This window comes from Pelmatolapia mariae, linkage group LG5, assembly GCF_036321145.2.
Source record: "Pelmatolapia mariae isolate MD_Pm_ZW linkage group LG5, Pm_UMD_F_2, whole genome shotgun sequence".
NCBI classification, from domain to species: Eukaryota; Metazoa; Chordata; class Actinopteri; order Cichliformes; family Cichlidae; genus Pelmatolapia; species Pelmatolapia mariae.
This window is the reverse complement of record NC_086231.1, coordinates 2,880,065-2,905,933: the sequence shown is the minus strand read 5'-3', so window position 1 is coordinate 2,905,933 and position 25,869 is coordinate 2,880,065. Positions and strand designations below refer to the sequence as shown.

At 40.9% G+C, this 25,869-nt stretch overlaps 1 protein-coding gene across 1 annotated transcript in view; it reads left to right on the top strand.

Annotated features, from left to right (window-relative positions):
- Positions 1 to 25,580, top strand: part of LOC134626882 (butyrophilin-like protein 9) — a 53,227-nt gene extending 27,647 nt beyond the window's left edge. The window contains exons 2-7 of the mRNA XM_063472771.1: positions 2,157 to 2,492; positions 4,183 to 4,521; positions 12,506 to 12,541; positions 15,679 to 15,963; positions 20,449 to 20,580; positions 24,948 to 25,580. Coding sequence (XP_063328841.1) covers positions 2,157 to 2,492; positions 4,183 to 4,521; positions 12,506 to 12,541; positions 15,679 to 15,963; positions 20,449 to 20,580; positions 24,948 to 25,060 — 1,241 coding nt within the window. The 3' untranslated portion in view covers positions 25,061 to 25,580. The remainder of the gene's footprint in view (positions 1 to 2,156; positions 2,493 to 4,182; positions 4,522 to 12,505; positions 12,542 to 15,678; positions 15,964 to 20,448; positions 20,581 to 24,947) is intronic.
- Positions 25,581 to 25,869: the final 289 nt, after the last annotated feature.

The window sequence follows — 25,869 nt, the reverse complement described above, 5'->3', positions numbered from 1 at the left end:
CACATCCAGTGGACAGAGGAGGCAGTGGCAGCATTTCATGACATCCAACAGTCACTAAGTAAGCAACTGGTTTTGTACAGTCCCAACTTTGATGAACCGTTTATATTACAGACTGATGCTTCAGATCGGGGCCTGGGAGCTGTCCTCCTTCAGGAAACCATGGAAGGCCGCCATCCAGTGGCATACATCAGTCGGAAACTGTTTCCACGGGAAGTTCGGTATTCCACAGTAGAGAAGGAGACATTACACGTTTGAGCAAGAAAGTCAAGTTTCAGCATCTTCAGGAAATGGATGAGGCGTGTGCTGCACATGCACATCTGTTTCTAAGAATCTCTTGTTTGTTCACTTTCCTCATTGCGTTTGTCAACCCTGCGCACAAAGCACAATGTGTGATGGGGAAGAAGCACTAAAGGCAGTAAGGAGTCAGTCAAAGTGACTGTCAATGAGTGTGCCTCTACTTCACATGCAGTTGTTTGTGTAAAAATACCGCATCAACCGGATGCAGTCATATTAGCAGAAGTCCATTTACAGAGAGAGAGAGAGAGTTCACTTTAATGGACCTCTCCCTCTGTGTTCTGTCAGTGATGCAGCACTTTCAGTGAGTGTCTTATAGAGCAGTTAGCAGCATTTTAAATTATGTTTAACAAGCAAAGTAAAAACCTGCTGTTGAAAGGAGGAAGGAGAGCAGAGAGCAGGACGAGGAGTTTGGATTTGAGCCGTGCTGTCAGAGACTTTGCTGAGTGCCCAAAAGATGAAAATTAGATATTTGAGCACTTTGTGTGTGTGTGTGTGTGTGTGTGTGCTTAAAGAAAAAAAAGAAAACAGCTGAGATACTGGGAGTCAGTATTTTTGTTGAGACTGGAGATGATGAATAATACAGGAAACACAGAAAGAATCATTTTTCAGTATCATCAAATACACAAATATGGACCCTTTAATTAAAAAAGAACTTTAAACTGACAATAAACATTTACTGAAAATTAACTAATGAAAACCAGACATTGCTTTTGAATTGTTGTTCAGCAGAATTATTAAAAAAATGAAATTGACCTGGACAAAAATGGTCCCCTTAATTACTTTACTACACAACCTTCGGAGGCGATCACTGTAATGAAAAGAGTTTTGTAACCAAAGTGACACTTCTGCACTCGTCGACGCTCCTCAGGAGAAAACTGCTTCAGCTGTCTCAGGTTTGAAGGTTGCCTTTTGGCGACTACATTTCACTCCAGGATGCCTTGATAGTCTTGAGATTTCAAGACACTCTGTGCCAACTGCACCAAAGCAAGCCCAAGAACATAACCGAGCCTCCTCCATGTTTCAGAGCAGGCGCTGTGTTATTTTCTTTATAAGCTTCATTTTTGCATCTGTGAACATAGAGCTGATGTGACATTGCAGAAAGTGACTAAATGGCAAATTCCATTCATGCTTTTTGTGATTTGATTTAAAAAATGGTGTCCTCCTCAGTCGTCTTCCATTAAGTCCACTTTGGCTCAAACCACAGATGGTGTGATTTGACACTTTAGTGCACCTGGAGTTCACCTCTAATCTCTTATCTCTTGAAACTTAGTGATGAAATTTGTCATTAGATTTCCTCTTGCGTTCATGTTCAGGGTGGCTACAGTCTTGTGGGCCTAACAACTTAATACAGTATATTGTACTGTAGTCACAGGAATTGTTTGGAGACAGTCTTACAGCATTTACCTTTAACATGCTTGTCTTTAATTGTCTGTCTCATCACCTGAGACAGCGCTGTCCTTAGCTCACTTTTCACCTTTTAAATAGGCAGACTGATTACAAGTTAGAAATATATCTGTGACAATAATTACAGGACACACCTCGGTTTAACGTCCCTATAGTCATCTTATTTTTACTCTTTTCTAGAGGTACCATCATTTTTGTCCAGGCCAGTGTAATTACTTTGTTTTTATGAAGGGGAACTGAGCTAAAATATGATTTTTATAGTGAAAAAGTTTTTATATTCTTGTGGCTTTTCTTTTTTTTTAAATTAAACTTAGACCTTTGTTTAAGTTCATGATTAGTAAAAATCAAGCGTGAACTTTCTTCTGATTGGCTGTCTCTGACTCATAAATGACTCTCATTATATCCTCATCACTTTGTATCTGAACACATTGTTTAATTCATGTTTTGTCTTTCAGGACCACCTGACAGCAGAGTGATTGTGATGGAAGATGATGATGTCATTTTACCCTGCTCCCTCAGCACCAATGAGAACATTGAGAAAGAACTGTTTGTCTGGAAAAAGGAAGGAACAGTTCCTCTAAAGGAGGTGTTCATGTTTGATGCCGGCACATATAGCAAAGGTCAAGATGATGAATTCAACGGTCGAGTCTCACATTTTCCAGAACAGCTGAAGCACGGCAACGCCTCCATAAGAATGAGTAAAACTAAGCTGGAGGACAGAGGAATTTATACTTGTAGTTTTCCAGTGATGCAGCCCAGTGTAAAAACATCCCGCATTGAGCTTGTTGTTGGTGAGTGCTGTTAAAAATCAGCTGATTATTTACAGGTGAAACAGTCAGCATGCACATCTGGCAGGGCCTCACCCCTGCAGCACATCTGCAGTGCTATTTGCAATATTTGGTGAATAAAACCCATACCTTCCCATGTGCATGCTGCTCCTGCACCTGTCTATTTATCTAGACATAAAATAGGATAAATAAAATAAACTATAAACACTGACTAAATAAATGTTTATTTTTTCCTTATATTTCAGACATACAGCTGCTTAAAGTGTTTTCTGACTGTGTGACTAATTACATTCACGACCATAAACCAGACTCATGTGTTAACAAATGCAACAGGTTGCATTTACATCTGAAAGCGACTTTGGCTGTAGTGAGATCAGAAAAGAGAGACTGTTCCAAAATCATCTTCACTGTAAACTTCTTGTGAAACACTTTTCAGACCACTATTCAGGAGTGCAACTGCAAGTCAGTAATTGTCACAACGGGACTGCACGGACTCACGCGCAGGCTCTAAGTTTTGAAAACACAAGAGTCTTTATTACAGCAACACCAGGTGATCTATTTACAAAGGTGAGGGGAAAGCCAGGCTCCGGGGGTCCACACACAAATGGGGAAAGACCCTGAAAGTCCACACACACACTCCGTCCACGCCTCACGCTCCTCTTCACACTCCACGCACACTTGATCGCTCGGGAAACACAAGGGTTGGTCCAGGGAATCTGTACACAGAGACACGAAGGGATTACAAAGGAAGATCGCTGAGAAACACTCTAGAGCAGCGGTCCCCAACCTTTTTTGCGCCACGGACCGGTTTATGCCCGACAATATTTTTCGCGGACCGGCCTTTAAGGTGTCGCGGATAAATACAACAAAATAAAACTAGTACCGGTACCGAAAAAAAGAAGATTTATTCATAACACACGTGAAAAGACCCAGGAAAACCGAGTTAACGATAAAAACGATAACAAAATAACGCTGAAAACCGATAAAAACCCTGAAAACCATACATTTCACACCTGAGCCTCAACTCTCGGCCCGGTACCAAACGACTCACGGACCGGTACCGGTCCGAGGCCCGGGGGTTGGGCACCGCTGCTCTAGAGAGAACTGAGCTAGGTTTACACTGACAAGGGTCGGCAACAGTCCAGCGACAAGAAAAACAGAGCTGCCATCTTAAAAAGGAGCTGGAACACTCTCAGGTGATGAGCCACAGGTACGTGATTGCGACCAGGTGCGTGGGCCAAGGGCAGGAGCCCACAGGTGAGCTCCGCCCAGGCAGAGGGAGGAGGGAGAGAGAGGAAGGGAGAGAGCAGGAACAAAGATGAAAATAAAAACATGTAGCCATACTGAGCCGACCGGGTAATCACAGGGACCCTGACAGTAATTCTATTTTTATCTAAACCTGTAGAAAAGGACGGTGAAATGTTTCTGTAAATGGAATAAAAATTTAACAAATGTTAAACTAGTCTAAAATTAAGCTTTAAATAGATCTGGTCTCATTGTTGTCTTGTGGAGAACTTTCTTGGCTAACATTTGCTTAAATGTACTTTATTATAATTATTCTAAAAAAATAATAGCCAGCAGCCCGGCTATTGTTTAACATACATGTAACCTGTTTTTACAGAGCAATGGAACCCCATTGATTACTATCCCCATTTGTTCCCCATTGTGATTAAAAAAATGTTTTGTCCTTCAGGTTCCGAAATCAAAGTGGTTGTACGAGAAGGAAGTGACGCCATTCTACCCTGCTCACTCAACACCAAAGAGAGTGTTGTACAAAAACTGTTTGACTGGAGGAAAAAAGCACCAAATAGACAGGATGTGTTCATGTACGACGGAGGCCTTCATTACTATAATGGCCTTCCAGGTCAAGACGAGCACTTCAGAGGACGGGTCTCACATTTTCCACTAGAGCTGCAGTTTGGTAACGCCTCCATCATCATCAGAAACACCACGGTGGCTGATAGTGGAAACTACACCTGTGATTTTCCACATCTGCAAACACAACAAGCATTTAACATCAGGCTTGTTGTGGGTGAGTATTTTAGTTTTGAAGCATCTGTAAAAACCATTTCTCTAAACACTCATATTTTTAATTTTTTTAAAATTTTGATGGGTTTTTTCCACACTCAGTTGTACAGTGTGTGGAAAAACAAAATACAAATTCTCTCACTTTTTTGTTGAGGTATGCTTACAGATACAAAGCAAAAAACTACGTGTAACAGGGCTGTAGAGTGCGACCAAATTTATCAGTGGTGTGACTAAAAAAAATCCTAGGTTGCACCGGTGCGACCAACTTTTCGAGTTAAATTTTTTTTTAAAAAGTCTCCACAACTCTGAAAGTCTCCGTGTGGTCAACAACAGACACACATTATGCCCCTATCTTGGTCTAAACCAATCAGAGATAGTCAGGGGTGGGACCTCTCTGATTGGCCGTGGTCCAGATATTCCTGTAGTCCTACACGTGTGTACGTTTGAAAGTGCAGGCAGATAGAGGGAGGTGAGTAGCTTAAATAAAGCGATATCAATTCATTAAATCCTGAATTGACTTTTAAATATAACTGTGTTTTGCCAGAAACACCAGAATCTCAGGTTAAAGCTCACAAAACTATTTCAACAACCACCAAACCACAAATGAGAGCAGGTACACGGATTCCACACAAAGACGTAAGCACAGAGCAGACCCGACGCATCAGAATCAGCTTTGTCTTTCTCAGCTTCCTCACCCGACGGCCTGTAGACGGACACACCGTTGGGTCGGAAAGCCGACAGCTCACTGATTCTGATGCGTCCAGTCCGCGCTGTGTTTACGTCTGTTTTGCACTAGATTCTGAGCTGCAGGTTTTATCTCTCTCCAACCAAAACTGACTGACCAGCAGCAAAAGAAGATCCAAACTACGGTTCACATATGATCAGTGTCGTCATTAATTCACTCTTACTTTTGCTGTTTTGCTTCCACCACAATAAAATCCCACTTCATGCACAGTTCTCTCTCTCTCTCGCTGTACTTCAAGAACAGTTTCCCGTCTCAAATCTCTGTTTTCTGCATTATTCATCCGCTTATTACCCACCAGTCTACCGTTGTTTACAGCGCTGTCGTTTGTTTTTGTTTTGTTTTTTTTGTTTTGTTTTTACTTAAATGACCTAGGACAAGAAAGCCTAATTTCTGCTGTTGAATACTGAAGAAATTTAAACTTTTAAAATTGCAGAATATTTTTAAGTTTATCTGCTATAAAAAGCCAGACCAGAAAAATCTCCTTCATGTTTTTCTGTGTTTTATTCTCAGTTACTTTGACACGGGGATCTGCTGTGATGCTCACACCTCTGATGAAGTCTCACATGTATCAGTACTGATAAATGATCAGAATTATAATATTTCTGACTGTCTGAGGCAAAACTGAATTGAATCGAATCGAATCGGGACCTTGTGAATTGGAATCGAATGGATTATAGAAATCAGTGATGATACCCAGCCCTAGTGAGCAGCCTAGGCCCGACAGAGTGGATGTAGCTGTGGGTAATAAGAAAAGATGAAAAGAACTATTGATAACTTTTTTGTTAAGGCCTGACCCGTCTGAAATTCATAGCCAGCTCTGACACGGTGCCATCAACCTCTGAACGCTGAAAAAGCAGCAGTGTATCCAGAAAACACATTATATGCTGCAATACATGCACTGCCCAAGTGTCCCCTCTCCCCACTGCCTTTCAGCAGCAGGCAGCAGCAAACAGGTCGTCAGAGGAGCCGAGATGATGATTAAGTTTAACATTTTCTACAATATTGCCAAAGCACTTTAAGCACAAGCACTTTTTCAGTAACTTATCTTTCTTGCAGAGCTGTGCTCCAAATAAAGAACTTTGTGTTGATAAGATTGTTAGTTAATCATTTACAAAGTAATACTGTCCTTATGGACAGCAATTTCCCCCAAGAAAAGGGCGCATGTAAAACTGCGGTTTAAAGCAATGCAGTTGAAAAATTTGGGTGCGCCTAACTTTTGTGCCGGTGCGCCTAAGAAGTTAGGCGCACCAGTGCAACTGTGGCAAAAAGTTAGTCTAGAGCCCTGTGTAAAACTCTGCGCTCAGGTTTCCTGTGTGTGGATTTCAACTTACAAGTGCAAATTTTGACCCGATTTTTCTTCCTTTCAGCTGATTGGTCAATGTCATGTCAATCACCAATTTAACGATCCAGTCAGAGAACAGATGGATTTGGCTGTTGGAGGGGTGCTTTACTGAGCTTCGGGTCCTGGAAAGGTAATACAGTTTGAAGCTGGAGGATCTCTATAAAAATATCCCATAAGGCTCATACAAGCTAGGTCCCTTAACTTTTGGTAGCTGTTGAAAGGATAAAGTTGTGGTATATCAGTGGTTAAAAATAGCATTATTACTTTAGGATTAGTTAGGATTAGATTCACAAAGTCCTGATTCAATTTTGGGTAATAAGCAAATGAATAATGCAGGAAACAGAGATTTGAGACGGAAAACTGTTCTTGAAGTACACTGAGAGAGAGAAAGAGAGAGAGAGAGCTGTGCATGGAGTGTGATTTTATTGTGGTGGAAGCAAAACAGCAAAAGTAAGAGTGAATTAATGACGACACTGATCAAATGTGAACCGTAGTTTGGATCTTCTTTTGCTGCTGGTTCAGTGAATTTTGGATGGAGAGAGACAAAACCTGCAGCTCAGAATCAAGCACAAAAAAGACGTAAACACAAAGCACAGACCCGCCAATGCATCAGAATCTTTGGGCTGTTGGCTTGATAGCCCTGACTATCTCTGATTGGTTTAGACCACGATAGGGGCATAATGTGTGTCAGTTGTTGACCACATGGAGACTTTCAGAGTTGAGGAGAATTTATATTTTTTATATTTATATATTTATATTTTATTTTTTTCACTCGAAAAGTTGGTCGCACTGGTGTGACCTAGGATTTTTTTTAGTCGCACCACTGAAAAACTTGGTCATATTTGCAACCTAATTGGTCGCTCTCTAGAGCCCTGTTACACGTAGTTTTCTGCTTTGTATCTGTAAGCAGACCTTAACAAAAAAAATTTGTAACTCGTGTATTTTTTACAAACACAAATCTTTTTTACACAGACACACAAATTCTCACCTGTAGATGCACAAACATAAAATGTTCACATATTTTAGCTCACAAGGTTGTAATGATAGTTGCTATTGTTGAAGCTACCCACCCAGGGGCGCTCTGGAATCAATAAGATATACAGAAGAAGAAGAAAGTGTTCGTTGTAGAAAAACAATAAACAGCTAGCTGAAGCTAGCACCAGGAGCAACTCTTGATGTTTTATTCATAGAGGAATAAGAACATTACATGGTACCAGGAGACAGGTAAAGAATAAGAAGCAACGCAACAAGATGGATGCAATAAAACCGCCAAGTCCGTTGAAACTGACTGGAAACGTGGATGCAAGTTGGAGGACTTTCAAACAGCAGTTCAAACTGTATATTGCGGCTGTCGGAGTGGATCGACGGGCAGATGAAAGAAAATAGCCATGCTGCTCACCATCGCCGGCACAGAAGCAATAGAGGTCTTCAACACTTTTGTGTTTGCTCAACCCGAGGACAAAGATAACTTTGATGAAGTCATGAATAAATTTGACGAACACTGTCAAAGAAAAATGAAACGTACGAGAGATACGTCTTTCGCTCACGCTTACAGCATCAGGGTGAGTCATTTGATACTTTCCTCACAGACCTCAAGATCAAAGCACAGTCCTGTAATTTTGGTGATCTCAGAGACTCTATGATACGAGATCAAATAGTGTTTGGAACTAATGAGAAGAAGCTCCGAGAGAAACTGTTGAGAGAAACAGAACTAACGCTGGAAAGTGTTATAAAGATAAGTCAAGCCAGTGAGCTAGCACGACAACACGTACTGACTTTTAGAGAGCCTGTTCAAGGAGCAGTGCAACAAGAAAATGAGGCAGTGAACGCAGTGTTGATTAAAAGAAAGCTATGGAGTAAATTCAAAAACAACGACAACAAAAACAAAAACAAAATGTATGACAATGAAATGTTCACCTGCAAGAGATGTGGAGAGAAACACAGACCAAAACAATGTCCCGCATATGGAAAAAAATGTGCAAAATGTAAAGGACAAAACCATTATGCAAAAATGTGTCTCTCCAAGAAGAAGGGACAAAAAGTAAACACTGTTCAGGAAGACACAGATGACAGTGATGATCTAAGTGAAACATTTTTCATTAAGATGGTGTCACATGAAGAAGATGTCAATGCTCAGTCTTCAAGAATTATCACTGGCCAAAGTGTTAGTTCAGTCACAGATGATAAATGGACTGCTCCACTGTTAGTCAATGGGACATTGGTAACATTTAAAATTGACACAGGGGCCAAAGCTAACTTGATCAACGAGAAGGATTTCAAGGCACTGACTGAGAAGCCTAGAAGATTTACAGAGAAAGTCACGCCGCTGAAGGCCTACAATAACCAGCCAATACAAACAAAAGGTGGATGCAGACTTAAAGTGACAGCAAAAGGCAAACAGCATAACATTTTGTTCACCATTGTGCCTGATGGACACGAGTCACTTTTGGGAGATAAAACATCTGAGGACTTGGGACTAGTAAAGAGAATCTACCAGATTAATACTGACGCCATGAAAGAAGCCAAACAAGGCAAAAGACTGGAACACCAAGGGCATGAAGGAAGTTCAGACATTATCAGTAAATCAGTTACTGATTTACTTTAGTTATTCAGTAATTCAGTCTTCAAAGGACATGGAACATTGCCTTACACCTACAAAATCCAGCTCAAGGATGATGCCGTGCCTGTGGTGCATGCCCCAAGGAGAGTGCCTGCTCCATTACGGACAAGTTTGAAAAAAGAGCTTGAGAGAATGACTCAAATGGGTGTCATTGAACGAGTGGAAGAGCCCACAGACTGGGTGAACTCTATCACTTGTGTCAAGAAAAAGAATACAGGTGCCTTAAGAGTCTGCCTTGATCCCAAAGATCTAAATGAAAACATTAAAAGAGAGCATTATCAGATCCCTAAGAGAGAGGAAATAATGAGTGAAATGGCAGGAGCTAAGTTTTTTAGCAAACTGGATGCATCACATGGATTTTGGCAGCTGAGGCTAGACCCAGAAAGCAGCAAGTACACTACCTTTAACACACCATTTGGGCGTTACTGTTTCTTGAGGCTCCCATTTGGAATTAAATCAGCACCAGAGATCTTCCACAGGGCAATGGAGTCCCTGATCGAAGGACTGGAAGGCACCAGAGTCTACATAGATGACCTCATAGTCTGGGGAAATACAAGGCAACACCATGATGAAAGGCTGGAGAAACTCTTGTGGAGAGTTAACAAGAATGGACTTAAACTGAATAGAGACAAGTGCCTCTTTGGTGTTTCAGAGATGACCTTCTTGGGAGATAAGGTCACAAGTGAAGGGGTGGAACCTGATCAGTCAAAGGTACAAGCCATATTGGATATGCCAGCACCCACTGACAAAAAAGGCGTCTTGCGAGCAATGGGGATGATCAACTTTCTGGGTAAGTTCATTCCTAATCTTACCTCCAAGACAGCATGCCTAAGGGAGCTGCTACAGCACAACACAGTGTTCGAGTGGACGGCCCGGCATGAGAAAGAGTGGAAAAAATTAAAGGAAACTGTAACTACAGAGCCGGTCCTGACATTCTTTGATCCATCAAAGCCAACAAAAATTTCAACAGATGCCTCAAAAGATGGCTTGGGAGCAGTTCTGCTCCAAAAGAACAAAGACAAGTGGCAACCTGTAGCATATGCGTCCAGATCCATGACAGAAACTGAACAACGCTATGCTCAAATTGAAAAAGAGACTTTGGGCTTGTATATGGATTACCCACCTTTACAGCAGAGACTGATCACAAACCTCTCATATCGATCAGAAAAAAGAACCTCAACGACATGTCACCCAGAATTCAGCGCATGATGATGATGTTGCAGTGCTATGATTTTGAGCTGATCTACACGCCTGGGAAATATATCGTACTCACGGATGCATTATCCCGAGCGCCAGCACCAAGTGGTGACAGGTTAGTCAGCACTACAGCCGAGGAGGCTGAATCACATGTAAACATGGTAACTGCTTCACTCCCAGCATCAGATGTCATGTTGCAGCAAATTGTACAGGAGACGACAAAAGATCCAATGCTGCAGAAAGTATCCCACCATATACAAAATGGGTGGTCGAAGGGAGTCTGTCCAGGGTTCTACTCTGTGCGAGCAGATTTATGCATGGCTAATGGGCTGGTGCTGAGACAAGACCGGATTGTCATCCCTCAATCCATGCGGAAGGACATGCTTCAGCGTATCCATGAAGGACATCTTGGAGTGGAGAAATGTAAAAGGAGAGCGCGAGAAGCAGTTTACTGGCCAGGCATCAATAGGGATATTGAAGAGATGATACAGGAATGTGAAACATGTCTCAAACATCACTACAAACAAACAAAAGAGCCAATGCTGGCAGCAGATCTACCCAGTGCACCATGGCAAAAGGTAGGCACGGATTTATTTCATCTGGATGGCAAGGACTATGTTTTGGTGATTGACTACTATTCTAATTATCCAGAAGTGGCACAGCTTTCCAGTACATCAGCACAGTCAGTCATCACACACATGAAGGGCTTTTTTGCCAGACATGGAATTCCACAGTGTGTCATCAGTGACAATGGTCCACAATATGACTGTAGAGAATTTAGTGACTTTGCAAAGCAATATGGATTTCAACATATCACCTCTAGTCCCTTGTATCCCCAAGCGAATGGACAGGCAGAAAAAGGAGTCCAAATAGTAAAGAGACTTCGATAAAGCAAGAGACAGTAAGACTGACCCTTACCTGGCTCTGCTAAGCTACAGAGCTTCATCTCTGGAGTGTGGGGCATCACCTGCTGAGCTACTCATGCATCGCAAGCTACGCACCACACTTCCACACATTTCCAAGGAAAATGACAATGCACATGACGACAAGCTGACTGACAGAAGGATGAAACTCAAGCACAGACAGAAAACGAACTACGACAAAACTGCAAGGCGTCTGGAACCGCTTCAGGAAAGAGATGTTGTGAGGATTGCAGGTCCAGATTTCTGGGACAAAAAAGCAACAGTTCTCAGCGAAGTAGGGCCCAGATCGTTTGCTGTTCAGACAGAGAATGGACAAGTGTTAAGAAGAAACTGGAGAAGTCTGTTAAAAACACAGGATGTTAAACATCAGGACACAGAGACTGGAACTGAACAACGCGGTGCTAACCCTGTTGAGCACCACAGTGAGCCTCCTTCACCTTCCCCAATGTCTGAGATACTGAGAAGGTCTACTAGACCTAAGAAACCTACAGAGAGGCTCATAGAACAAGTGTGAAGTGTTGTGGTAAAGAATTGTTAAAAAAAATAATAATTAATTTAGAATAGTAATTGTTCACACTTACTTGAGACCTGCTGAGTTATAATGTGTCATTGACTGTTCAAGTTGTCAAAGGTAAAGAGTTCTAATGTGCTTGAGGGCTGTATGGGACTCATTTGGTTCAGTCTAGAAAATGTAAGGTATACATTTGGATTTATTTTGTTTGACTTGTGCTACAACTTTTGGTTATAAAAAAAACCACTACTGAATGTAGTTTGTTGCACAATTTATAACATGTTGAATGTTAGACAAGAATGTTCAGATGTTACAGAGTAACAGTACTCTTTGGAATTGTGGTTATTATAACACCAACCTGTTTGGAAAGGGGATGTAATGATAGTTGCTATTGTTGAAGCTACCCACAGGGGGCGCTCTGTATTCAATAAGATATACAGAAGAAGAAGAAAGTGTTCGTTGTAGAAAAACAATAAACAGCTAGCTGAAGCTAGCACCAGGAGCAACTCTTGATGTTTTATTCATAGAGGAATAAGAACATTACAAAGGTTACAAAACTCTGTTCACAAATACGCATTTTATTTACAAGTACAAGATATTTATGACCACAATTTGAGCCCATAGTCATGTGCCTATTATTTGTCTTGCAGATCCTGTGATCAGAGACAGAGTCTGTGACATTCCAGGTGAGTAATGATGCTGTTGTCTACATCTGTAAGTTGTGTAGCTACACATCTGTTAGCCTCAGCATCTATCAAACATGTTTAAACTTGCCATAAACAATTTATTAAGATATCACTGAAATGTGTGGTTCTGTCAGTAATGACAGATAAGGAGAAATCTGTCCTGAACCTGACTTCAGTATCACTGTTTATTGTTGTCGCCTTGAAGACTCACACAGCACCCAACCTTTTTTAAAAATGTGAATAGGCTGTTGCTGAAAGTGTTGTGACGTACAAACATGGTGTATCATCATTCTGTTGCTGCATTTGCACGTTATGTTTAAGCTGACGCACATGTGACTCTCCTGCACTATAAACACCTGAGAGCAGCAAATATATTATAAACCTGAGAATTAGTGTAACTATGATGTGGATTTGAAGATGGCAGTGCAGGTACTGGTGTCAGGTACATGCTGTGTAGCTAAGTTATGCTGGTTATGCTCGACGTGTCAGTTGTGTTGTGCTCTGATTTTCACATCACATCATGTGTCACACAACACAATCTTTGTGGTGCGTCCGCTGGTCATGCACCTCATGATTTTGCAGCTTAATAAGTTGTTGCCCTGGCTGCTGCAGTGAACGATCACACGAGTGTACGATTTTGTTTTTCCTGCCATTTTAATGATGTTCCAGCACAGAAGCTCAGAGATATAAGGAAACATAGATGGAGTCGTTGGAACAGTTTGAAAACTTGAGTTTGTGGAAAAAACTTTGCACAACACCCTCGACAAAGTCTTGGCTTCTGATTTTGACGATTTCTCCTCCTATATCAGCGCTTATGTGGCAATATTGTCTGAGTGTTCACACCTATCATTCAGGAGAACACTGCAGCGGCTTGTGCCATTACATGTTTTACTGGATATTTTACTGCAGTCAATCCCCCCAAAAACCTAAAAATAAAACTACAGGTCCTTCTCAAAAAATTAGCATATTGTGATAAAGTTCATTATTTCCTGTAATGTACTGATAAACATTAGACTTTCATATATTTTAGATTCATTACACACAACTGAAGTAGTTCAAGCCTTTCATTGTTTTAATATTGATGATTTTGGGATACATAACTCATGAAAACCCAAAATTCCTGTCTCAAAAAATTAGCATATTTCATCCGACCAATAAAAGAAAAGTGTTTTTAATACAAAAAAAAGTCAACCTTCAAATAATTATGTTCAGTTATGCACTCAATACTTGGTCAGGAATCCTTTTGCAGAAATGACTGCTTCAATGCGGCGTGGCATGGAGGCAATCAGCCTGTGGCACTGCTGAGGTGTTATGGAGGCCCAGGATGCTTCGATAGCGGCCTTAAGCTCATCCAGAGTGTTGGGTCTTGCGTCTCTCAACTTTCTCTTCACAATATCCCACAGATTCTCTATGGGGTTCAGGTCAGGAGAGTTGGCAGGCCAATTGAGCACAGTAATACCATGGTCAGTAAACCATTTACCAGTGGTTTTGGCACTGTGAGCAGGTGCCAGGTCGTGCTGAAAAATGAAATCTTCATCTCCATAAAGCTTTTCAGCAGATGGAAGCATGAAGTGCTCCAAAATCTCCTGATAGCTAGCTGCATTGACCCTGCCCTTGATAAAACACAGTGGACCAACACCAGCAGCTGACATGGCACCCCAGACCATCACTGACTGTGGGTACTTGACACTGGACTTCAGGCATTTTGGCATTTCCCTCTCCCCAGTCTTCCTCCAGACTCTGGCACCTTGATTTCCGAATGACATGCAAAATTGCTTTCATCCGAAAAAAGTACTTTGGACCACTGAGCAACAGTCCAGTGCTGCTTCTCTGTAGCCCAGGTCAGGCGCTTCTGCCGCTGTTTCTGGTTCAAAAGTGGCTTGACCTGGGGAATGCGGCACCTGTAGCCCATTTCCTGCACACGCCTGTACACGGTGGCTCTGGATGTTTCTACTCCAGACTCAGTCCACTTCTTCCGCAGGTCCCCCAAGGTCTGGAATCGGTTCTTCTCCACAATCTTCCTCAGAGTCCGGTCACCTCTTCTCGTTGTGCAGCGTTTTCTGCCACACTTTTTCCTTCCCACAGACTTCCCACTGAGGTGCCTTGATACAGCACTCTGGGAACAGCCTATTCGTTCAGAAATTTCTTTCTGTGTCTTACCCTCTTGCTTGAGGGTGTCAATGATGGCCTTCTGGACAGCAGTCAGGTCGGCAGTCTTACCCATGATTGCGGTTTTGAGTAATGAACCAGGCTGGGAGTTTTTAAAAGCCTCAGGAATCTTTTGCAGGTGTTTAGAGTTAATTCGTTGATTCAGATGGTTAGGCTAATAGCTCGTTTAGAGAACCTTTTCATGATATGCTAATTTTTTGAGACAGGAATTTTGGGTTTTCATGAGTTATGTATGCCAAAATCATCAATATCAAAACAATGAAAGGCTTGAACTACTTCAGTTGTGTGTAATGAATCTAAAATATATGAAAGTCTAATGTTTATCAGTACATTACAGGAAATAATGAACTTTATCACAATATGCTAATTTTTTGAGAAGGACCTGTATATATTTTCTCAACCCTTTCTATCAAAACAAGCTGAAGATTTTCTGAAGAACACACACACACACACACAAACTGTACACTTAAGCATTTTGAACAGGCTCAAGAGCTCCTGTGTTGCAGAAAGTCAGAGTTTGAGTGTGAGAAGTGTTTGTTTCCTGATCCTGTAGCTGCTATGTTAAGCTAACCATAGCTTATGTGCTAATGTTGTCTATGTCTAAGCCCTCTGTGAACCCACATCACTGTTAGCTTTTCTTTTTATAAGGACTTTGTGAGGTGCTGGGATTGAGTTGTTTCCTAACATATGTTTAATGATTCAGTCAGTTTAAAGACCAATTACCATAATTGTAGTATTTCTTCAGAAGAGATCACACATTTTTTTATATTAAAAGTAATTGAAAGCAGTTACACATTAATTTGTTATTCACATTGTAATTTAGCTTTACAAATACAAACATTTCTTTGCGGTATTCAGCGTTGTAGTACTGTGGTGTTAAGCAGGTGCTGATTCTTTATTCTTTCTGAGACAGTAAAGGAGGTGAAAAGACTGCTCGAGTGATTGACACAGCCGTACTGTGTTCACAGGTAGAGTAGCAAAACCATTTGCTCGGATCCTGAAAATCAGCGAGGACGAGGCGGTGCTGAAGTGTGAGGTCAGAGGTGCTTCTCCAAAGCCTAAAGTAGAGTGGAGGGACGGGGATGGAAACATCCTTCCTGCTGAGGAGCCACAGGTGTCACACACAGGAGAGCGCTATGACATCACCCTCCTCACCACGGTGACCAGGACAAACACCAACCACTTCCTCTGTGTAGCCACACAGGAGGAGATCGGCCATAAGATTGAGGATAAGCTCTACGTCACTTACTGTGGTAAGATCTGTTTTTTGGCATTTTGTAGAACAAATACCTGTAATTGTTGTTTCTGACAGAATGCTTGGAAGAAGCTACTTTCTAAGTAACTTGTAGGTTTGTCTACTTAGGAGAACTTTTACTGAACCACAGCAAATATTTATTTGATGTTCCTTTTTTAACATCAGAATTGATAAGGGCTTTGTTTTGACTCTTTTGGAATTTTAAATATTGTGTAACTCTGTTAAATTAAAACCTTAATGTGCTTATTCCTCAAATATTGAATTATTCGCTGTGTGGGATTAAAAAGAAAAAACACACACATGACCGCTTTTACCTAGAACTGCCGAGGACGCCATTGTTACCCCATAGAAATTAATATAAAACTATTAATGCGGCATGCTGCGTTGCCTAGCAACATGATTGTTTACAAACATTGTGGCATGAAGGCTGCTATAACGTAAACCAGAGCTGTCTATATGAGATTGATAAATGAACATATATGGGACTGTAGTTGAATAAAAGATGAATAATTACTGTCAAGCTGAGGATGAGATTTGAGCAGAGCCAGAGCAGGAAGGGTGTGACTGAATGTGCGAAGAACGGGGGGCTTGGTGGCTTTGCAGAGCATTGGGGAAAATGCAGCTGAACTGAACAGAGACCAGAGTGTGGAGAACTAATCTGAACTAATAAAGAGTGAAATCAAGACCAGAATAGCCAAACAGGTTTTCAGGCCTGAGCTGAGGAGGTGAAGCTCTGCAGACTTAGACTTGTTTGTCAAACCTTAACCAGTGCAGGGGCCTCCCTACACCCTGGACTGCGTTGTGTGATCTTGTGTTGGATTGGGGTGCACTGTAGAGAGACCAGTCGGACACAGGCGTTCAATTTGTGGCTCGGACTGCCGCACCATTTATTTAGACACTGGGGCATAAACCACTCCAACTCTGCTGCTGCTGGCCCTTGCAAAGCAATCACAGTAAACACTGAGCCAAGATGGCGGCCACACAAACAAGAAACTGACAACTGCGGTGTCGTAGTTGTAAGTGAATTGTTAAAAACTAATTCAACTAAAACTTCAAGCTAATTTTAAAGCTGTGCTTTTCCTCCATATTTGCTACGACATCCAGTGGAATCTATGTGAATTTTACTTTTGGTTCGTACATCATTACATGAAAGTCATGAATTGATCTTGTTCCTCCAGACCAGCTCTATGGTGTAGAGAAAAGAGAGGTTATTTTTCCTGCAATTTTTATCAGTTCATTTTACTATTTTCAGTTTCATTATTTGGTTATTGTTATCGCATCATAATCATATAACAAGCATTTGCATTGATGCATTTATTGATATTACCTTAAAGTTTGCATTCATTTTAAGTTCACTTTTATTTACTTTATTTACAGGTGCCAGTATAATCATATGATAATTTGTCATTGCAGGTGCACCTATGATTATTTTACACACATTGCATTTGTGCCTTTAAAGGAGTTGTGACTCAAGAAGTCGTCTCTTGAGGGTTATAAACTTTTGGTTAGCGTTAATGATTAGCCAATCTACTGTGAGAATGACCTGAGTTATTGAAGGATTGCACATGCTTACAATACATTTGTATTCTGTTCTTTTTATTATTTTTATTCATGTAGTTGCTATATTACACACACATAGTTTCAGTTGTGTACGTGCTGGCCTTCTGTCTAGTGGAAAGGTTACAAGGTCTAGCTGGGGAGCGGAGAGGTGAAACAAAGTGCAAGCAGAGGCTGACACACACATACACACACATATTAGATAGACTCAGTTATAGAGGTAAGAGTTTAATCATGTTTTGCTTGCAACTGCAAAATTGTGCCTGCATATGTGATAGTTTGTGCAGAACGTGTGCCTGATGTTCCAGACAGATAAGCGAGCGTCCGGGGACAACAGGAAGACACCTGGGATTGAGACGAGAAGATGATCTTTTGTTTTGATTTGACGTATGCAAGTGTTGTATCTGCTTAAGTGCATGAAGGGGCGTTGTATAATCACGACCCTATAAAATCTTTGTTTTGGACAGTGTCTGAGAGATCCACCTTTGATGTTCTGCAGGGTGTGTCTCCCACACGTGTGGTTTTCATTAAAAATCATCGCTTGAATTCATCTTTTGGACCATTGTGGTTACTTGCATTCCTCCTGTGTTTTCTTCCCAATATTTTGAACCCAACAATGGCCATTTGAGGCACAGATTACATCAGTCAATCACAGATACTCCTGATCTTGACTCATTATGCGCATAAAGCACACCTGTCCAGAGAATCGGTTTCTTCCATTCTGATCTCTCCACCACCATAAACATGACTAAAGAGCTATCAAAAGATACCAGTGTAGACAGGCACAAGGTGGCAATGGGCTACAAGACCATCAGGAAGAAGCTTGGTGAGAACCTGACAACTGTTGGTGCAGTTTTTTGGAAATGGCATAAAAAAGGCCATTGTTTGCTTTTGGCCTGGAGCTCCATGCAAGATGTTGCCTCATGGGGTAGGACAGGGCAAGGTCTTGCATGGAGCTCCAGGCCAAAGGCAAACAATGGTCATTTTAATCCAAAAATATTTATCATGACATATATTTGAAAATTTGCGATAACAATATAACTGACGATATAATTGACTCGAGACAAAATACTTTACAACTCCACAACTTTTTTTAGTGCACAAAAAAAATACCCCATCAATGTATTTTCACTTAAACAAGCAGCTGTTTTTTATTTGCATTAAAGTTATATAAAAATTTAACAGTGCAAATGCAAATTCCTTGCTGACAGTTGAACCAAAAGGCATTTCCAGTGAAAATTGGCCGACATATCCTCAGCATAACCATGTATAATATCCACAAAACTTAAAAAGAGGTTAAACACACACAATACGGTAATATTATGTTGAAGCATAGTACATATCACTCCACGAGGCTCCTGCCTATGATAGCCATAATGCTCCAACAATCCATCAAGCGGTGCAGGTTCGTAGCTTAGCAAAGTCGTACTAGAAAAATTTTTGACAGATTTTTGAGCGCCGTGTACCACATCAAATCGTTTCGGTAATAACGGTAATAACGACCGCCCGCTAGCATGCTCTACCAAAAATAGTGCTTTGTTGTGTATCTGACGGACGAAAGCTAAACCAGTTCCACACCAGTGAAGTTGCAGCATTTTTACAAACCAGTTCTGGTTCATCTGTTTCATTCAACGATCCGTGTTCGCCCTTCTCATTCTCCGTCGCCGCCATGCTTTTTCCGCCATGTGCGTGTGAAAACAAAGGCACTGCGCATGCGCGTTTTACCCATATTCTATCGCGATATTTCATTTTCTTATCATTGCCCAACATTATACCAGTATTACCGTGAACGGTATGATTTGTCCCAGTCCTATCATGAGGCGTAGATGATCACAAGAAAGGGATGAAACTAAACAGGAGGAGCTTGTTAATGATCTGAAGGTAGCTGGAACCACAGTCACCAACAACACCACTGGTAGCACACTAGACTGCAATGGACTGAAATCTTGCAACTACAGGACTGTCTTAAGTTTGCCACTGAAAATATAAGTGATTCAGAGAAGGCTTGGGCGAAAGTGCTGAGGTGTGATAAAACCAAAATCTAGCTTTTCTGCCGTGTTTGGAGGAAGTGAAATGCTGAGTATGACCGATAGAACACCATCCCCACAGTCAAACACAGAGGTGAAAACATTCATCTTTGGGGCCTTTTTTTTTTTTTTTTTTTTTTTTTGCGAAGGGTACAGGATGACCAGAGGGCCAGTAGAGGGGACCAGGTACCCCAAACCTCTCTTCTTCAGCAAGAACATCGAAGATGAGTAGTAGATGGATGACAATGTCCCAAAACGTATCACCAAGACAACAAAAAAGTAGCTAAAGAAAAGGAAAATTAAGATTGTGGAGTGACCTGGCCAGTCTTCAGACATCAATTCTTTAGATAATCTGAGGAGGGAGCTCAAGCATGGAGATGCTACGTGAAAGTGAAGAAACCTGAAGGATTTAGAGTTTCTGTAAAAAGGAGCGGGCCAAAATAGCTCCTGAGATGTGTGCAAACGTGACGACAAACTCTGAGAAATGTCTTATTATTGTGCTTGCTAGCAAAGGTTTCTCCACCATGTAGTAAGTCATGTGTTGCAGGGGGTCAATAAAATGAAACAACCATAAAGTTTAGACACTGTTTATTTCTGAGCAAACTTACAAACTCAATAGGGGATTTACCTCATGCTGTACATGCCGTGACATTGCATAAGCTCAATGAAAATATGCTGTGTTTCAGTGCTAAGTCAAAGCTAAAGGCAGGATCAATCTGTATGAGACAGATTGATCAAAAGATCAATTTGTCAGATGAGAATCTCCTCAGTGTTTGGTTGTGTTCATTGGATTTAAAGTTTCAAAGCTTTTACGAGCGTTTCTTTTGAGGTTTATTCAATTAATTATATGATTTAAATACATTCTCTGCATCACACAAGGTTTTTGTGATGTCTTTCAGAAAACCTGTTTAAAGGCACATCTGGACAAGATATCACTGGATTGGCTGGATGGTTCATTGGAATGCTAAGCTTTGCTTTAGTTCTGGCTGTGCTTGTGACTACAAGGACTATCTCAATACGCACTAACAGAGGTAAGTTAAAGTAATTATTTAATAATATGCTGTGTAAATCAACCAATATGTTAAATATATTAATGAATTGTAACATTAATATTTCTGGATGCATTCTCAATCATCCAGGAACGTAAATCTCCAAAAAGTTGATTCTGTTCATCTGGACGTACCATTTTGTGGGAGAAACGTTTCGTCACTCATCCAAGTGACTTCTTCAGTCTCAGCTGACTGCAGGTTTCCCCAAATCTTATAAACAGTACATTTTCATAATGACTGAAACCAGCCCACTGAAGGAACAATGGGCTGGGAGGTCAGTTCCTTAAACTTAATTATGCAAATTCTCATGACCATTGATCAACAATCACTGACCGGGAGGAACGCTGGTTTGAGCATGGAGTCAAGGAGGCCATTTACGTGAAAAGGGAAAGACCATCTCTGAATCGAGGAGGGGGCGTAAGGGTACATCTGTCACCATCTTACAATGCTGTGATTGCAGCCATTCCCCAACTCTCTGTGAATGGGACTCATGGCCATTGATCAGTGGTTTTTAATCAATGGTCATGAGAATTTGCATAATTAAGTTTAAGGAACTGACCTCCCAGCCCATTGTTCCTTCAGTGGGCTGGTTTCAGTCATTATGCAAATGTACTGTTTATAAGACTGAGGAAACCTGCAGTCAGCTGAGACTGAAGAAGTCACTTGGATGAGTGACGAAACGTTTCTCCCACAAAACGCTACGTCCAGATGAACAGAATCAACTTTTTGGAGATAACATTAATATTGTATTATTAATTGTATTATTACGAGGGCAATCCCAAAAGTAAGGTCTCCTATTGTTTTAAAAATACAAACAACCATTTATTTTCCATAATATTTACATAATTTGAAGGGTTGAAGAATTATTTATTTTTCTACATAATCACTATTTCGGTCGATGCATTTTTGTAGACGCTGTGGCAGTTTTAGGATGCCCATGTCATACCAGCTCGCTGTCATGTCCTTCATGAAGCTTTAAACCTCATCTTTCACCTCTTCGTCGGAGCAGAATCGCCTTCCGGGCAGATGTTCTTGGGGAATTTGGGGAGCAGGTGGTAGTCACTGGGTGCCAAGTCTGGGCTATAGGGTGGGTGATGAGGTTCCAACCAAAGTTTTGCAGGACAGCGACGGTTTGACTGGCAACTTGTGGACAAGCGTTGTCGTGGAAAATGCTTACGCTCTTGCTTAACATTCCTCTTCTCCGGAGTTTTTTTTTCAGTATTTCACAGTACCTGTCAGCATTTATTCTGGTCCCAGCAGGCAGCAAGTCGACCAACAATAACCCCTTTCAGTCCCAAAACACAGTTGCCATGACTTTATCAGCAGACTGTGTTTGTTCGAATTTTCACGGCTTGGGCGAAGAGGTATGCCGCCACTTGCACGATTGTTGTATGGTCTCAGGTGCAAAGTGGAACCCCCTGGTTTAATCACCAATGACAATCGAGTCCAAGAAGTTGTCCTTTTCATTTGCACAGCGGCGAAGAAATTCACAGGAAGAATCAACTCATTACCATGGTCTTCTGTCAGCCTTCGTGGTACCCGTGTTGCACACACCTTCCGATATTGCAACTTGTCTGTTAAAATCCTGTGGATGGTGCTTTGAATTCAATTCTGGATTTAACAGGAAGCCAATGAAGGGAAGCCAATACAGGAGAAATCTGCTCTCTCTTTCTAGTCCCTGTCAATATGTGCGTTGAAGGACATATCCTGGTCAAAAATCAACTCAAGGTTCCTCACAGTGTTACTGGAGGCCAAGGTAATGCCATCCAGAGTAAGAATCTGGTTAGATACCATATTTCTAAGGTTTTCAGGGCCGAGTACAATAACCTCAGTTTTATCTGAATTAAGAAGCAGAAAGTTAGCGGCCATCCAGGTCTTTATGTCTTTAAGACATTCCTGCAGTTTAACTAATTGGTGTGTGTTATCTGGCTTCATGGATAGATAGAGCTGGGTGTCATCAGCATAGCAGTGAAAATGTATGCTATGTCTTCTAATGATACTGCCTAAGGGAAGCATGTATAATGTAAACAGAATTGGTCCTAGCACTGAACCCTGTGGAACTCCATAATTGACCTTAGTGTGTGAAGAGGACTCTACATTTACATGCACAAATTGGAGTCTATTAGATAGATATGATACAAACGACTGCAGTGCAGTACCTGTAATACCTACAGCGTGCTCTAATCGCTCTAATAGGATATTATGGTCGACAGTATCGAACGCTGCACTGAGGTCTAGCAGGACAAGCACAGAGATGAGCTAAGACAGCTGGGTCTAGAGATGCTTTTTGAGTAAAGGTTTAACTACAGCCAGCTTGAAGGCCTGTGGTACATAGCCGATTATTAGAATCATATTTAAGATTGAAGCATTAATTAATGGCAGGACTTCTTTGAGCAGTTTTGTAGGAATGGGGTCTAAAAGACACATTGATGGTTTGGAGGAAGTAATTATTGAAGTTAACTCAGAAAGATCAATTGGAGAAAAAGAGTCTAAATGAATATCAATGGTACTGAAAGTAGCTGTAGATAATATTACATCTGTGGGATCATTTTGAGCAATTTTTTCTCTAATGATTAAAATTTTATTAGTGAAGAAGTTCATGAAGTCATTACTAGTTAACGTTAAAGGGATTGTTGGCTCAACAGAGCTCTGACTTTTTGTCAGCCTGGCTACAGTGCTGAAGAGAAACCTGGGGTTGTTCTTATTTTCTTCAATCAGTGACGAATAGTAAGATGTTCTGGCTTTGCGGAGGGCTTTCTTATTAAGCAACAAACTATTTTTATATGAAAACTATTCTTAAACTTAGTTACAGCGCTTTCAGAAAGACATCTACTGTGATAAAGTCTACTTTCCACTGCTGTGTAATCAATTATTGTAAATGTAAATGTTATCAGGAAATAATCAGACAGCAGAGGGTTTTCAGGAAACACTGTTAAATGTTCAGTTTCTATGCCATATGTTAAAACAAGATCTAGAGTGTGATTAAAGTGGTGGGTGGGTTCTTTTACATTTTGAGAGAAGCCAATTGAGTCTAATAACAGATTAAATGCCATGTTGAGGCTGTCATTTTTAGCATCTACATGGATGTTAAAATCACCCACAATAATTATTTTATCTGAGCTGAGCACTAAATCAGATAAAAAGTCTGAGAAATCAGAGAGAAACTCTGTGTAAAGCCCAGGTGGACGATAGATGATAACAAGTAAGACTGGTTTCTGAGTTTTACAGCTGGGTTGGACGAGGCTAAGCATCAGGCTTTCAAATGAATTAAAAGTCTGTCTTGGTCTTTGGCTGATTAATAGGCTGGTGTGAAAAATTGCTGCCACACCGCCCCCTCGGCCTGTGCTTCGAGGTTTCTGGTAGTTAGAATGACTCGGGGGTGTTGATTCATTTAAACTAACATAATCATCCTGCTGCAACCACGTTTCTGTAAGGCAGAGGAAATCGATTTGTTGATCAATTATTAAGTCATGTACTAACAGAGACTTGGAGGAGAGAGAGCTAATATTTAATAATCCACATTTCACTGTTTTACTCTTTGGTTCAGATGTGGATACTGTATTACTGTATATACTGTACATAAGTTTGTTGCTGTTTTTTAGTTTGTTTTTTGTCTGTTTGGGAGCTGACACCGTCTCAATGGAGATGGGTTTTTGGGGGGGTAGCAGGAGGAGAGAAGCTGCAGAGAGGCGTGTAAGACTGCAACTCTGCTTCCTGGTCCCAACTCTGGATAGTCATATTTTGGGGGGTTTAATAAATTTGTCCATATTTCTAGAAATGAGAGCTGCTCCATCCAAAGTGGGATGGATGCCGTCTCTCCTAACAGGACCAGGTTTCCTCCAGAAGGTTTGCCAATTATCTATGAAGCCCACATCGTTTCTGGGACAGCACTCAGACAGCCAGCAATTTAAGGAGAACATGCGGCTAAACATGTCCCTCCTGGTCTGCTTCCCAGCAAAGCCGCGCATGCTTATTTAGGAGTGGAGGAAGCACCAACTACAACAATGTGGCCAACAGCTGTGCAGTTTCTCTACGTCACCACTGTTTTCCAGATCTTACTTTTGCCCTCGTATGTGGTTTTTAAAGTATTCTAATCTGATCTTAGAGTGATGCTTTCTGCTCTTTTTGTTTTTATTCTGCTTCATTAACTTTTTAATTTTATAGGTTTAGCTGCAGGTTTTCTTTGATTCCTGGCAAATAAATCACTGAGCCACCCTAACCTCAGAGACAGACTTTGAGTCAGTTTCTGTCTGTGTGTGTTGAATTAGAATGAGATTAAAATGTTTTTGGAATAGCAAATAATTTCTGTAAAATATCTAAAAGTTAACTTCATGAAAATGTGTTTTCAGGCTGCCCTGGGAGTGAAAACAAATCCTCAGAAGATCCACCAGCACCAGATTCTGAGACAGGCGCAGAAGAATTAAAAAGTCTAAATAAAGTGGTTTGTTCCCCAGCTACTTGACACTGCTCGTTGGCAAATTACAGAAACACAGATTCTTAGTTTGTGGTTGTCAGTTAGTTAGAAAGCACTATGCAGATAGATGAAGATACACACAAGAGTTATCACGTGTGTGTGTATGTGTGTGTAAATGGGTTCATCAATTAATAACACCATTAATTTAAAAAGAGTGGGTGGATTAGCTTGTTACATTGATTAAAGTAAAACCCTTAAAACAATCTGATGAAACTGTCTTGATCAAATGTCCAGCACAGTTAACCCTCTGCAGTCTAACCTGCTGCTGGAATCAGAATTTTTTTTAAATATCTGTAATCCTTGAAGCATTGTGTTATGCTGTGCTTTTGGAGAACTGCAAAGGGAACAGTAATAATGTTGATACCTTTAAGACTAAGGTTTGATTCAGGCTTCTGTGAGAAATCTTTGTCGTTGTTTGGGGGGTTTTTTTACATTGCACTTGTATTGACCTTCTGCTCATAACATTGTGTGTGTCTGTCATGTAAATTACACCATGTAAATAATTGTTGTACAGTAAATATTTTTAAAGTAAATATTTATTCTCATGAAAGAATAAAGTTATGTTGAAACCAAGCACACCATTGTTTTTCTTGTGACATTACCAATAAGTTTGATGTGTCACATGGCCCTCTTCCTATTGGAAAAACAAAAGTTGTATCCAAGATGGCCGACTTCTAAATGGCCACCATGGTCACCACCCATCTTGAGGAGTTTGCCCCCTCACATATACTAATGTGCCACAAACAGGACTTTAATATCACCAACCATTCCCATGCTATTACGGTGTATCCATATAA